Below are 14,458 nucleotides of genomic sequence, written 5' to 3'. Positions count from 1 at the left end.
TGCTTTGGATATGTTAAGAGTATCTGCTGTACAGGAAATGGGATGCAATGGGAGCAAATTTTCTTAATAAGAACAGCAAGCATAGCTTAGGCATTTTCAGTTGTTTTATGCATCCTTGTTTCTATGCCTAACTTACTGTAGGGCTGTATAAGTGTATACGCATTGAAATATTTGCCCCAAAATTTTCAAGTGTGCAATATATGCATTTTTTAAAGTAATTGTATGCTTTGGTGCTGTATAACATAACTAGAAATGGACAATAAGTGACCACAGCTTGTTTCTTTTTCAAGCATAAGATGATGAATAAGTCTGTCAATTATGTAGACAGGAAGTGGAAAAACACACACAATGCTCGGTGACATTGAAGATTTAGATGTGAAGCCCAGCCCCCATCGCGGAATGACTCCACGAATATTTGAGTTTTTGTTTGCCAGGATCCAAGCCGTAAATTCATCTCTCACTGCTACTAGTTTTATATTTTTTTTTTTTTATAATTTGTATAAGAAAGCTAGTTTTTAGTATGACTAAAATATTTGGCCCGCCATTTTTTAAGAACTTTTGCCACTTCTATACTAAAATTTTAGGAAGAGGAAAGCCGAAGGGATGAGAATTTAAAATACAACTGCAAGTGTTCATTCTTGGAGATTTACAATGAGCAGATTACGGATCTACTTGATCCATCATCCACCAATTTGCTAGTAAGTTCGTTTCTTCCATCATCTAATGGTTGTGTAAATATGTAAAGTTTTTAACTATTTTAGTATATTTACTTTTGCTGCATTATCTACATAGCTGCGTGAGGATGTCAAGAGGGGGGTTTATGTAGAAAACCTATCCGAGTTTGAGGTTCAAAGTGTGAGTGACATTCTTAGGCTTCTAATTCAGGTACTCCTGTGTTCTTTTTTGAGGCATCACCAACAAAATTTCTCCTCTCATTTACTTAATTTTACGTTAGAATGTATTGTCTCTGCCGTGGACTTTCTCCCATTATTTTGTATCTATGAAATGTAGGGGTCGGCAAATAGAAAGGTTGCAGCAACAAACATGAATAGAGAGAGCAGTAGGTCCCACAGTGTTTTTACGTGTGTAATTGAAAGCACATGGGAGAAAGATTCCACAACCAATTACCGTTTTGCTAGGCTAAACCTGGTTGATCTAGCTGGTTCAGAAAGGTAACATGATAATGTGGTTCCTGATATGTGGTTGTACCAAATGTAGCTTGAGATACCTATGAACATGTACTCACCAAGTTCTCATTCATAACAGACAGAAAACTTCTGGTGCTGAGGGTGAGCGACTAAAGGAAGCAGCTAACATAAATAAGTCACTATCTACTTTGGGGTAGCTTTTTTTTTTCCCTCTCTAAAGCATATTTATATATTTAGAACTCCAAAAGATATAATTGTCTTATCTGTGCATTATTTTTATGTAACTGATATCTTCTAATCAATCTTACAGTCATGTAATTATGATACTAGTGGATGTGGCGAATGGGAAGCAGAGGCATATCCCATATAGAGACTCTAGGCTAACATTTCTTCTTCAGGTTAATCCCACTCAGTGGTTGCTTTCGACATTTTCATTCTCAAACTGATCCTTATTCTTTACTATATTTGGCACAAAATGCAGGACTCTCTTGGTGGAAACTCAAAAACAATGATAATTGCCAATGTTAGCCCTTCTATATGGTTAGTTTATTTGCCTGGAACTAAGTTTCCTTCCTTGAAATTCTACATATTTTAACTGATACAGAGTGAAGCCTTACCTATTTCACTGTTGCAGTTGTGCCGCTGAAACATTGAATACACTTAAGTTTGCTCAGAGAGCAAAACTCATTCAGAATAATGTTAGTTCTAGTCTATGATAACTCTGAGTCTTTGACCAATGTTGAATGGCATGATTCTAATAATCAAATACACGTTGTAAATTGCGTCCTTGTAGGCTGTGGTAAATGAAGATTCTTCTGGGGATGTGATAGCTCTACAGCACCAAATACGACTTTTGAAGGTGTTATTTGTTTTTCTTGTAATGTAAGCTGTGTGTCAATAATTTGAAAATTAAAATTACGCGGTCTAATTTTTTTTGGGGGACGCGGGCAGGAGGAGCTCTCTACCCTCAAACGACGCCAGAATGTCTCCAGGTCTTTGTCGTTCTCTTTGGCATCTGCTAGAGATATAAAACAATCTCTAGAAGAATGTTGCGTAGAAAATGCATCAGGATCAGATATGGATGAACAAGATGACGATGATAATATAATTGATTGTGGATCCAATGGCATCAGAATGTCCTTCAAACAGGTACACTTGGTTTTTTTGGTTAACGAATATCCATTTGAATGTGACAGTTTTTTGCTTAATTATAAGCCTCTTCTTGTACAAGTTTTCTGCTGTCCTTCAAGTACTTCTTACTCTCGGATTTTTCTGTGTACTGCGTTATCGGTAAGCTTCTGAAGTAGATAGAAAAATTTGGTTATTTTGATAGGTTCTTCATAATGGTGTCCCTTAGCCACACTAGTGATGTATTCTATCTTGGTGCTGGCCTGTTCTAACTGCCAAAACCCCCTCGCTTAAAGGGATCAGGCTGCATGCTCTGAATTTGCCATTTTCCCGTAATTGTGAAAACTATTTTAATAGACTGACTTGTTACTATTTGTGGCTAATTTAGCATCTATTGTTTGTCAATTGCAACATACAAGTCATTAGTTTATGTATCTCCATGAAATTGGAATATTGTCTCATGCCATGACTCTGTTTATGATATTCAAAATTGTTGGTGGTTCAGTTAGAATCATTGGAATCAACTCTTGCTGGAGCTTTGAGAAGGGAGCAAATGGCAGAAGCTTCTGTTAAGCAACTAGAGGCAGAGATTGAGCAATTAAACTATTTGGTAGTTTTCTTACGAGGTCATCCTGCTCTTGGAGTTTTACATTTCAAATATTTGTTCAGCCCTTAAGTATAGATTCTTTGTTGCTTAGGTTCATCAAAGAGAGGAGGATGCTAGAAGCTGCAAAATGATGCTTAGGTTTCGTGAAGACAAAATTCGTAGACTGGAATCCCAGATTTCTGGTTCTATGCCTACAGATGCAGTTTTGTTAGAAGAGAATAAAGCTCTGTCTGATGAGATTCAGATACTCAAGGGAAAACTTGAACGAAATCCTGAAGTTACTCGATTTGCAGTGGAGAATATCAGGCTTCTAGACCAACTTAAAAGGTGATATATTGTTTTCCCCCAAGATTTAGTAGTATAAATTTTCTCTGATTTTAGCAGTTCCTCATGGTGACACTAACAGATATCAAGAGTTTTATGAAGAGAGGGAGAGAGAGATTCTTTTAGCTGAAGTGTCTACTTTGAGGGATCAGGTACATTTTTCTCCAGGATATGTGGTAGATAAGTAATTTCTACTCTAGATTCCTTGTTACAAAGCTTCTGTGATTGAAAAACCTTTTTTGCAGCTGCTTCAATTTCATGGAAGAAACTCCATACTGAGTAGTTCAAATTATGGCATTGAAGCTCAGGTCAGTTGATAATTATCTGATGCGATATATATTATTTCCATTTCGGTCTTTAAAGAATTCTTTCCCTTTTTGGCTGTCGTTAGAATATTTGAATATTTCATTTGAAAACAATGAACGAATATATTACTAGTATGGTATTGCATGAAGTCATAAGAAGGAAGGATGCTATTGTCAATCTACCAGTCACTCTATCTGTTTTCAGTAATTCTTAATAGTTTAATCGAGAAAAATTAGTTAATAGCTATTAATAATAAATTATTATTTAGCATGAAATATGTTGGATACTCGACAGAAAGTAAATAAAAATGAATTTAACACGAATTAGGAGTTTGCCACTCCTATAGACTAATGTACACGACATTGTAACATTTTCCAATTACTATTTCTGCAGAAAAACCACTGCTGCGGGAAAGAAAAAGACTCTGTTGAACTAGAGGTTTTTAATCCTGCCTTTAGAATTAAATGAACATTCTTATTCTTCTGCAAAGTTGCAGTATACGTGACCACTTTCATTTATGGATTGCAGTTGAAAAAAACACGTGATGAGTTACAAGAATGCAAGCGTAACTTAAATTATTGCTTAGAGGAGAATACGAAACTCAGTAGGTATGCGGTTTGTTCTACTGAATACTGATGAAGTTCATTTCATAATATGCACGAAGATTGGAGCCCTTAATATTGACCGGAAGAATCCTAATTTATTTATTTATTTTTGCATTGCATATTTTTTCAGGGAATTAGAATCTCTATATCCAAGATTGACCAACATAAATGCCACAAAGGTAGTCCTTAAATCTGATAAAGCATCCTCTTATTTAAGATTTTTTTAGTTACCCACTGTATGCGTGATTTTTCATTTTCTTGAAAAATAATGTTCATTCTTTTAATGACTATATTTTAGGTTTCTACTGAAGAACCATTGCGTGAAGCTCAAGCACTTTCACCTAAGCTTGAAGGGAACCATGAAACTCATACATTCACAGAAGACATATTGAATTTGCAGCTGGAATTAGACATAATGAAGATTATTCTGAAGGAAGAGAGGACTTTCCGTGCTCTATTGGAGGAGCAAAAAAGCAGCTTAAAACAGGATCTTCAGATGGAAAAGGACAAACTTTTGCTGAAAAGCAAACTATTAGAAGATTCAGATAATGAGCTGAAAGAGGCCAAATCTGTTATTGAAGCTCTTGAATCTCAACAAATTCTGTCGATCCAAGAGATAGAAGAGATGAGAAACAAGAACAATGATTATTTGGAGCTTATGAGAAAGCAAGAGTGTGAAATCAGGGCCTTGAAGAACCAATTTGCATGCAAAGAGTTAAGGGACAATTTGCTTTCAAATAGTTCAGAGATTGAAAATGAGTCTCCCTTACAGGTAAAACTCAAAAGGATGCATGACTCTCTCGAAAAAGCCAAGCAACTGAACATATTTTATCAAAGAGATCATGCACTTCAAATATCTAATGAGGAAGAGATGGATGAAGTCCGTCGGCAGGCTGAGGCTGAAACTGCTGAGGTGATTGTCTGTATGCAGGAAGAACTAGCAATGCTCCAACATGAAGTACATGATAATCGTTTGAAGGAAACAAAAATGAGAGAGAGCATACAGCATCTGGAAACTGAATTGAAGGAAGTGCAGGAGAAATTGCTTGCTACTGTTGATGATAATCGAAGTTTAAGTGAAGAGCTTGTGCAGAAAGATATGGACCTAAGGTCACTAGCTGAAGAGTGGGAACTACTGACCTCTGAGATTGAAGAGATTCTTTCTGATGGATTTGAGTCACTTCTTGATGCTTCTGATGAACTTGTCCACATAAGCAATTCATTTCCTAATAAAAGGATCTGGATTTCTGAACAAGTTGGCATGATTGTTAGAAAAATCTCTGAAAAGGAATTATTAATTGATGAACTGAGAAGATGCTTGGAGGATGCAAGCAATAAAAGAAGTGATATGGAGTGCATGTTGAAGTCCCTACGAAGTGCAGCAATGCTGATTACTGAAGCCCACCAGAAGGACAGCATGGAAAAAGAGAAAGAAGTTATCCAGTTAACATCAGATCTGAGTGAAAAAACATTTATTGTGACACAGCTGGAGGAGCAGTTGATAACGGCAGAAAACCACTTCAGAAATGCTGCTAACTGTGCAACTGCAGCCTTTGTTGTTGTGGATAGAATGTCAGACGTGAATCTTGGTTACCTTAAAGATCTCAAGCACAAGGATACACTGCTTAGTGAATTAGCTGAGGCCAACAGTAGGAAGGATGCCCTACTTGCTCAGCACTCCGCTTCACTTGTTCAAGCCGAGACACAGGCAACACATTTGCAAGAAAGATGCAATCGATTATTGCAGAAGCTGTCTGAGGAGCAAGAGCATTCTTTTGCTTTGGAACAAAAGCTTGAAGATATTGAAAAAAGTGCCATTTCAAAGACAAGGGAGCAGCTAGCAACATTACGAGATGGAGTCTCTTCAATGAGGTCATGTATGGCCTCAATAGCAAAGCCTTCAGGAAATCTTGATAACAGAAATTCAATGGATGTGTGCACATCTTCTTGTGACGATAATGATGAAATAGGGGTAAGCTAATGCTGCTTTTTTGTTTGTTACCTTTAGGTTGTCACATTTTTTTTTCACTCATGGCTGTGCTTAGTGAATTTTTTTATTTAGTATTTGCTATTTTGCATTCTTGCAGGCAAGTTCTGAAACACATCAATACAATAATTCAGGTCAATCATATGCTAAAGAACGTGTAGGTCACTTGGCTGACTTACCCTCTGAATTGGTAACAAAAAGTGGACATGATAACCAGAAATCCAGAAGAGTCTGCAAGGATGCATGTGAAAGAGATGTTACCATTACACTTTTGAGAAAAGAGATAGAATGTGCTCTTGAAAGCTTAAAACAAGTGCAAGATGAGATGGCAAGACTACATGCAGAGAAAAAAGAGATGTCAATCTCTGAAAAGCAGAGTAGACAAAGTGTTGAGTGCCTCAAAACTCAGATACTTTCCCTGCAGGCAACTATGATCAACTTTGAAGAGCACTCCAAAGCCAAGCTTGATATCCTCAACCATAAACTCAGAGACTTAGAAAATAGTATGAAAGAAGCTGGATCCCATTGGAACCGGACCAAAGAGGTATTTGTTTTGAAAATTTAACAAAATGTTCTGTGTGACACCTCTGTCGCTGCTGCTCTTCTATGTAAGGAGATTTCTTAGCATTATGTGCACTTGCTTTTCTTGATTTCATTTCATTTGCTTGTGTGCTTGTTTTTCTCATGGACGTTTCTCTATTAACAATGAATCCTATGAAGCACCAGCACTGTCCTGGGGAAACATAGATGCCGACTTCATTTATTTGCTAGACATATACTATATAAATTACCTTTTAAAAAGATTCTAAAAGTATCTTGGTATCGTAAGTGATGTCAAACTACAGACTGCCAATTTTAAATACTTTAAAAAAGAAGGGGACTTTTGAATTTCCATCGAAATTCTTGTTTGAAACATTTTATTTTACTTTGTTTTAAAAATGAAGTTTAGTTGTGTTTGTACTGTTTCAAGGTTGTGGTATTAGATATTTTGGGAGGATTCTTATTTTTCCTTTTTTTTTTTTCTTTTTTTGGTTAAGACATCGTAACTTCGTAATACATGTATTCATGTTTGGGCATGTCAAGAGATTTTGTTTTATTTATTTATTTGTTTTTTAAAATATTTTGGTCAATAGACAAATAGACATGTAGCACACGTGTGTCAAAGAGTTTCTGTCAGGGCAGCATGTCCAACATGCAGACACAATGGCTCCATGTAGCGCTGGTCTCTTAGCAGTTAGCACTAACCTTCCTTCTTGCTTCTTGGTGCAGTGGCTTGAACATGAGGTTGGAGAGGCAAACACTATTAGAGTGCAGAAAGCTTCAGAGGCGTCCTGTATTCTTGCTAAATTTGAAGAAGCTCAAGATGCAATGAGAGAAGCAAATGGTAGAATTAATGAATTAATGATAACTAATGAGTCGATGAAGCTTGATATTGAAAGACTTAAAGGTAGAGAAGTCACATTACTTGATGAGAAGGGTAGCTTAATAATCAAGGTTGAGTGCCTGCAAGCTGTTGTTGATACGAAGCATCAAGAGATTGAGAACCTTGTTGAGTCAAATCTTCTTGAAACAAAGAACTTGATTGTGGAGCTTGATGATGCTGTCAAAGAGGTACAGTTGACCATCAAGGAAATTTTTATGTCTTTAGCTAGTGACTTACACTGCATCAAGTCCCAGTTTTTGTATTCTACTAAATTTGTGCAGCCATGGCTTGAGAAGATCTGGTCTGAGATAGTTTTGAAAGACTCCGCTATTTCCGTCTTACATCTATGTCACATGGGTATTCTACTTGAAACAGTAACTGGGATGCACGCAGAAAATGGTTTGCTATCACACGGCTTATCTGAATCAAACTCTATTATAAGTGATTTGAAGGAACACAACTTTCGGACAAAGCAAGAGCTTGATATGTGCAGAGTCTTAAAAGGGAAGCTGCTGGCTGACATCAAACACAGTTTTGACCGTATTTCAAGGAAGGAAGAGGAAGCCGGTGAGATCACCCTGAAGCTAAACACGTTTGCCAAAAACATATCAGACTTGCAGCTGCAGGAGGAGATGATGTTGCAGAGGTCTAATGAAATGGGATCTCAACTTGCTATATTGATGAGGGATTTGGACATGAGCAATAACGATGCAGTGATATCCCTTTTAGATCAAGAGAAAGAACTGAAGCAGAAAGTAGAGGCTGTTGAGTCTGAAGCTGAATATTTTATGGAAGACTGGTATGCGAAAGACTTCGAATCACTCATCCATGCTTCTGAATTAAAAGATATATCCCATCACTTGGCTCATGTGGAGGAGAACTTCACCAAGTACTCTACACTGATTGAGCATTTGAAGAAAGAAACAATATTTTCCCAGGTAGGAACTGAGTTAGCAGACCAAATTTTGATGGATAAGGAGGTCAAGCTTACTGTTCTAGAAGGAGAAATTCAGCAGCGCAAAGTAGAAAGGCAGGACCTATTAGTTGAATTGAACCAGAATATATTAAAAATTGCAGAGTTGGGTGAAATTGACAAAGCCCTTGCACAAAACATAGAGAGTCTAAAGAATGCTACTAGTTCAAATATTGCACTGAAGGGTGAACTTTCTGAAGTTAAGGAAGAAAATAAAAGACTTTGGGATAAGGTTCAAGATCTTGAAGCTGATTATGACAGAGTTATTGTGGATCTTGTAGGGAAGGAAGTTGAAGTTTCCTTTCTAAAAGGGGAAGTTCAGCATGCACGAGTGGAAAGGGAGGGCTTTTTAATGGAATTAAATCTGAATGTCTCAAGGATTGCAGAGATGGGTGAAATAAACAAGGCCCTTGAACAAAACATAGAGTTTCTAAAGGATGCTGCTCGTTCAAATAATGCATTGAAGAGAGAAGTTGTTGAAGTTAAGGAAGCAAAGCAAAGACTCCAGGTTAAGATTCTGGATCTTGAAGCTGATTATGATAAAGTTATTGCAGATCTCATAGAGAAGGATGTGGCATCAACATGTTCATTCCATCACATTTCTGTTCTTGAACATCAGAAGAAAGAGTTGATGAAAGTAAACAGCACGTTGGAAGATTCATCTTGCAACTTTCAGAATGAGCTGAGCCTAAGAGATTTGGAGATAACTAGAATGCAAAGCTTACTGCAAGTTGAGGTGTCCAGAAAGGATGATGTAATTAAAGGGTTGCTCTATGACCTGAGCTTGCTGCAGGAGTCAGCATCTAACAGTAAAGACCAAAAAGATGAAATCGATGACATGATGGCTAGAATGGAATCATTAGAAGCGGAGCTTGCTCTTAAATCAGGTGAGCTTGCTGATGCTGTTTCCAATTGTCAACTGTTTGAAGCTAAGTTGCAAGAAAAATCAGACATCATTACAGCTCTTGAGTTGGATCTCTCTAAAGAGCGTGAGGCTCTAAAGTTGCAATCCAGAGAAAATCAAGATCTTAGAACTCATATTGAGGATAGCTTGGCAGCGAGAAAATTGGTTGATGATGAGCTTAAGGAAAAAAGGAAGACCACAGAGAGCTTAGAAGATGAAATCTTGGAAATGAGCAGTGTTCTTGGCGAAATGAATGATACAATTAAAAACCTGAGTGATGATCTTGATGAAGTTGCTGCCGAGAGGGATCAACTTCAGGGTCAGATAATTTGCCTCAAACAAAGTCTTGAAAAAGCAGAAGCTGAAGTTGAAGCTAATGCAGCAGTTGCTCAAGAAGCTCAGAAGGTAATGTTTTTAACTTTTTATTGATCAAGTTGAATGCGCTAATCATTTAGATATGTAAAATGATATACAGAGCCGTATTAGCTTTAGGTGTGTATGGTGCACAATTTTAAATCTAGCACCTGCATAAGTTATAACTTTATGTGCAGTTTAGATTAATAATCAGGAAATATTTTGATTCAAACTTCCATAGTTTGATGCAGGAACGGAACAAAGCAATAGTGCAATAGTGATACTGATAACCTACAAGAACTGGTTGAATCTTTTATACATTGATTTTCTTTTCTGTATTAGCTACTAGGTATATTTATAAACTCATCAGTGAATGTGACATACGGTTGACTACTTGGGTTATGGTTTTCTTCCATGTTCCCATCTGATATTAGTGACAACAATCGCAGGTGGCTGAAACACGAAAAGTTTATGCTGAAGAAAAGGAAGCAGAGGTGAAACTCCTAGAGAGATCTGTTGAAGAGCTGGAAAGTATTGTAAATGTACTGGAAAACAAAGTATGTTGTCAATGATTTTGTTAATGTCACAGGAAGCTTCTTTTAGTTCAGAGCCATTTCACCTCATAAATTAAGAATTATTATTCAGGTTGACATCATCAAAGGAGAAGCACAACGACAACGCCTGCAAAGAGAAGATCTAGAATTGGAGCTACATGCATTGAAAGACCAGATGCAAAATGTTAGAAATGCTGATACTGACATGAAAAGGTCGAGGGCATTTATTCCAATTGTTTGCCTTGGATGTATATACACCTTTTATACTGTACACAACTGGATACAACATGCTAATTAGAAGTAAAATATTTTATTTCTCTTTCCATTCCTTTAGATTCTTGGATGAAAGGGAGAAAAGCCTTGAAGAAGCTTTAAATCAGATACTTGTTCTCAAAAGGGATTTAGCAGGAAAGAATGAAGAGGCAAGGTTTCTAGACCATGACTAACTGCATCTGGTGCTTTATATATATGTTTTATTCTTATATTTTTTTTAATTGAAGTTTATGATATAACATACAAATTCCATTCCCCCCTCTTGACTTGTCTTCAACAGATTGTACAAATGAAGGCTCATATTTCAGAGCTAAATTTGCATGCTGAAGCGCAGGCAAAGGAGTACAAACAGAAAGTAAATATAGTAATTATATTCAGTAAAATATTCTTGGATGCCATCTTAGTTTAATTTATGACTTGGCAGTACCAGCTCAGCACATACAGTTCATGAGTTCAATCTTGCATTCTTTCTGAGGTTATTCCTAGTTATTTCTTTTAGCTATATAATATAATTGTATCATTATCTTAAACCAGTTCAAAGCATTGGAAGCCATGGTCGAGCAAGTCAAACCTGAGGAGCTTTCTACACAATCCAGCAGTGCTTTGCCAAACAAGTCCGAGAAGAATGCTTCCAAGTCTCGAGGTTCCAGTTCCCCTTTCAAGTGCATTGGTCTGGGCCTGGCACAACAGATTAAATATGAGAAAGTTGAGGAGCTGTCTGCTGCAAGACTTCGCATTGAAGAACTAGAGGCCCAGGCAGCATGTCGACAGAAAGAGGTAGCTTTTACCTGAAGTTCCTATTCTACAGTTGTTGGACTTCGGCTTTGTTACTGGTTAAATATATTTCATCATTTTCTTTGTCCAGATATTTGCACTGAACGCTAGACTTGCTGCTGCTGAGAGCATGACCCATGATGTAATACGTGATTTACTTGGAGTCAAGTTAGATATGACCTCTTATGTGGTAAGCTCAAATATTTCAAAGCCATTGGCTAGACTTTATGAAATTTATACTTTATTAGTATAAAACCAAATAGCTATTAAGCTATCATTATGTATTAATAATTTTTAAAGGACGTAATGCACCTGCATTTTTATGGTGGTGAACACATGGTGCAAATAAAAGTACTTCCTTAATAAACAGGACATAGTTCTATTTGCTCATTGCTGCTAATCTTTAATTTTCATGTCAATGTAGTCACTGTTGGATAATGGGCAAGTGCAGAAGATTGCAGAGAAAGCTCAATTTCAAACTCTAGAGCCACAAGAGAAGGTAAATTTATAATTTATAATAATATATGTTTGTTATGCGTTATGCTGAAACTTAGTTAATCTGAACTTCTGGCTCAATTCAGGAACAGGAGGTTACCAAATTAAAGAAGCAGCTGAATGAATTTATTGAAGAGAGACAAGGGTAAGTAACATTCACTCATTTTGGGCGGTTCATATTGAAGTTTCAGATTTTGAACCATTGTTAGCTTCTCTTTCACACATAATCCTTATGATTTTCAAACACGATCTGCCAGATGGCTGCGAGAAATGGAAAAGAAACAAGCTGAAATAGTAGCTGCACAGATTGCATTGGAAAACCTTCGACAACGAGACCAGTTACTAAAAACTGAGAATGAAATGTTGAAGGTAAATTTCTTTTATGCTTTATATCCTTTTTTATTACATCTATTTTCTCCGGTTTACATCAAAATTGTTCACTTTTCTGTGCAGATGGAAAATTTAAGTAAGAAAAACAAAGTAATGGAACTGGAGGAAGAAATCAAGAAGCTGTCTGGTCAGCAAAACCTTCAGCAGCGTATTCATCATCATGCTAAAATTAAGGTAGTATTTAACCATTTTAGTTGAAATTAATGGATGGTGGATGATTCGATTTTATTTGCACTGTTAAGGTTTCAAATCTTTAGAGAATCATTTGACGATGGTTTCATGTAATTATTACCATGCAGGATAGTTATCTAGATTTTGCACCACTAAATTTCAACAAACTGATTTCATATAATATAAAAACGGATTATGAACTACATGGATAAGTATTCTTGAAATCATATTTTCCTTGAAATCAATTTTGAGGCTGTTATTGGAATAATGGAACAGGAGGAAAACAACAGATTAAAAATACAGAATGAAGAACTCAGCGCAAATCTACGAAAGGCAAACATCTTTGTTTCACGGGTCAAGGAAGATTTTGGACGTCTTCGTGCTTCTGCTGGTGCGAAACCATGTTTTGATTTCAATGAGGAGCAACGTCTGATGACAAAACTGAAGGTTAGGCAGTCACCTAAACACAAGTCTCTAATGACGATTAATGTCTAAAATTTCGAATGTATTAAATACTACAGGAGATTGAAGAAGAGAAAGTACAATTAGCACAACAATTACTGAGATTGTCAACCAATGTTCTGAAGGTTAGTGACAATGATTTTTGGTTATTGCTCTCCCCTTTTAATAGTTTAACTGAATGTCATATTTTATGATGTGACAGTGACCTTGGTAATTGGTATATGATAATATGGATGATTGATCCATGACTCACTTCATATAGGGACAAGATTTAGGACACATTTATTTGAACTTCAAAAAATGATTTTGGTTGGTTTTTAACTCTCAAATTATTATGCTCACTTCAGGCTGCAGGATTTACAAAGCGAATGTCAGAAATAAACCCCTCTCTAGCTGAGGAGGCACTAGAGGAGCTCAAGAACAGGATAGCTAATCTGGAAATGCAACAGGAAGATTTGAAGTTTAAGGTAAAGCGCAGGATAAAGTAGTAGAGAATGATGCTTTTTGATCAACTTTCAAAATAGCTAACAGAAATGCACGGTAACTCTTGCCCAGAATAAAATCATAAAAGAAAAGGTGCGATTATCTGAGCTAATGCCACATGTTTCTCCGTTGAATTCAAGACCTGATGAGAATCATGCAACAACTCCACCAAGGACATCATCCCAAGCTCCTTTCCTTTCCAGTTTTGATCGATAGCAAGTAGTGTTAGCTAACACTATTTAATATTTGTATCATGTTTTGCAATCCTGAGCTATTCTTTTATTATCGTGTAAATAAACAGGTAATGTATGTAGTATGTATGTACAGGTAAAAAAGAAGATACATTATTATTATTATAAAAGTGGGCCTAAAAGGTCTATTATGTCAAATTAACTCTTCAAAATATGGCATATTAATCTTTTTTTTTTCAAGACACCAAAAAAAAAATTTTTTTTGTTATCTGCGAAATGTAAATGGGACACAAATTATTTTTGATATTAGGGTGGAAATGGTATTTTTTAGTATTATGGATGATAAATATGTTATTCTCAAATGTGGAACTTTTTTATTTAAAATATGGAAATCGGATTCTCTGATTTTTTTGGGAATAAAAATCGGACCATGCAATTTATTAAGAACAAAAATTGGACCCTCCAATTTATGAATTTTTTTTTAAACATCACAACAAACAAATCGGACCCTCTGATTTGATATTAAAAAAATTTTGAAAATCTAACTTACAAAGTAATCGGACCTGCGATTACTTATTCCCATATCAAAATAAAATCACATGCACCACTAACAGAATTGAATTGCACATATTTATCTTCCATAATAAAAATTTTTAGCATAAATGGGAGTGGAGTGTGTCAGTCTGGTACTGTTTATGAAAAAAAAAAACAGTAAAAAAGTGAAAGTGGCCAAAAATATATTTTGAACATAATTCGAAATAAATATCTTTAAAAATTGGATCATAGATAGGGCTAATAGGTAGAAAGACTAAAAAAAAAAATTCATTCATCCCTTATTAAGAATTTGTTTGGGTGAGTTTTTAAAAAAATATATTTTTTAGAGTTGTCTTTTTTTAAAAGATATTA

General features: G+C 36.0%; 1 protein-coding gene across 4 annotated transcripts in view; it reads left to right on the top strand.

Moving 5' to 3' along the window:
* The window catches only part of LOC107622937 (kinesin-like protein KIN-12D), a 15,735-nt gene extending 2,023 nt beyond the window's left edge, over positions 1-13,712 (top strand). Inside the window, exons 5-39 of one of the 4 annotated variants that reach the window (XM_021114803.1) lie at positions 325-444; positions 585-698; positions 793-885; positions 1,012-1,172; positions 1,267-1,341; positions 1,459-1,546; positions 1,630-1,688; positions 1,783-1,846; positions 1,942-2,007; positions 2,100-2,297; positions 2,782-2,886; positions 2,975-3,210; positions 3,290-3,359; positions 3,453-3,515; positions 3,907-3,951; positions 4,042-4,121; positions 4,249-4,297; positions 4,417-6,090; positions 6,206-6,649; positions 7,375-7,716; positions 7,810-9,810; positions 10,209-10,316; positions 10,405-10,526; positions 10,648-10,735; positions 10,867-10,941; positions 11,121-11,363; positions 11,452-11,550; positions 11,785-11,859; positions 11,942-12,000; positions 12,113-12,224; positions 12,309-12,419; positions 12,693-12,863; positions 12,938-13,003; positions 13,226-13,345; positions 13,434-13,712. In XM_021114803.1, coding sequence (XP_020970462.1) covers positions 325-444; positions 585-698; positions 793-885; positions 1,012-1,172; positions 1,267-1,341; positions 1,459-1,546; positions 1,630-1,688; positions 1,783-1,846; positions 1,942-2,007; positions 2,100-2,297; positions 2,782-2,886; positions 2,975-3,210; positions 3,290-3,359; positions 3,453-3,515; positions 3,907-3,951; positions 4,042-4,121; positions 4,249-4,297; positions 4,417-6,090; positions 6,206-6,649; positions 7,375-7,716; positions 7,810-9,810; positions 10,209-10,316; positions 10,405-10,526; positions 10,648-10,735; positions 10,867-10,941; positions 11,121-11,363; positions 11,452-11,550; positions 11,785-11,859; positions 11,942-12,000; positions 12,113-12,224; positions 12,309-12,419; positions 12,693-12,863; positions 12,938-13,003; positions 13,226-13,345; positions 13,434-13,577 — 7,740 coding nt within the window. In that variant the 3' untranslated portion in view covers positions 13,578-13,712. Of the gene's footprint in view, positions 1-324; positions 445-584; positions 699-792; positions 886-1,011; positions 1,173-1,266; positions 1,342-1,458; positions 1,547-1,629; positions 1,689-1,782; positions 1,847-1,941; positions 2,008-2,099; positions 2,298-2,781; positions 2,887-2,974; positions 3,211-3,289; positions 3,360-3,452; positions 3,516-3,906; positions 3,952-4,041; positions 4,122-4,248; positions 4,298-4,416; positions 6,091-6,205; positions 6,650-7,374; positions 9,811-10,000; positions 10,109-10,208; positions 10,317-10,404; positions 10,527-10,647; positions 10,736-10,866; positions 10,942-11,120; positions 11,364-11,451; positions 11,551-11,784; positions 11,860-11,941; positions 12,001-12,112; positions 12,225-12,308; positions 12,420-12,692; positions 12,864-12,937; positions 13,004-13,225; positions 13,346-13,433 lie in introns of those variants that run through there. The other 3 variants (XM_016325017.2, XR_002356559.1, XM_021114804.1) reach the window with 3 other exon arrangements.

This window comes from Arachis ipaensis, chromosome B10, assembly GCF_000816755.2.
Source record: "Arachis ipaensis cultivar K30076 chromosome B10, Araip1.1, whole genome shotgun sequence".
Classification (NCBI taxonomy): domain Eukaryota; kingdom Viridiplantae; phylum Streptophyta; class Magnoliopsida; order Fabales; family Fabaceae; genus Arachis; species Arachis ipaensis.
Note: the sequence above shows the minus strand (reverse complement) of the source record. Positions and strands in the feature narration are given on the sequence as shown.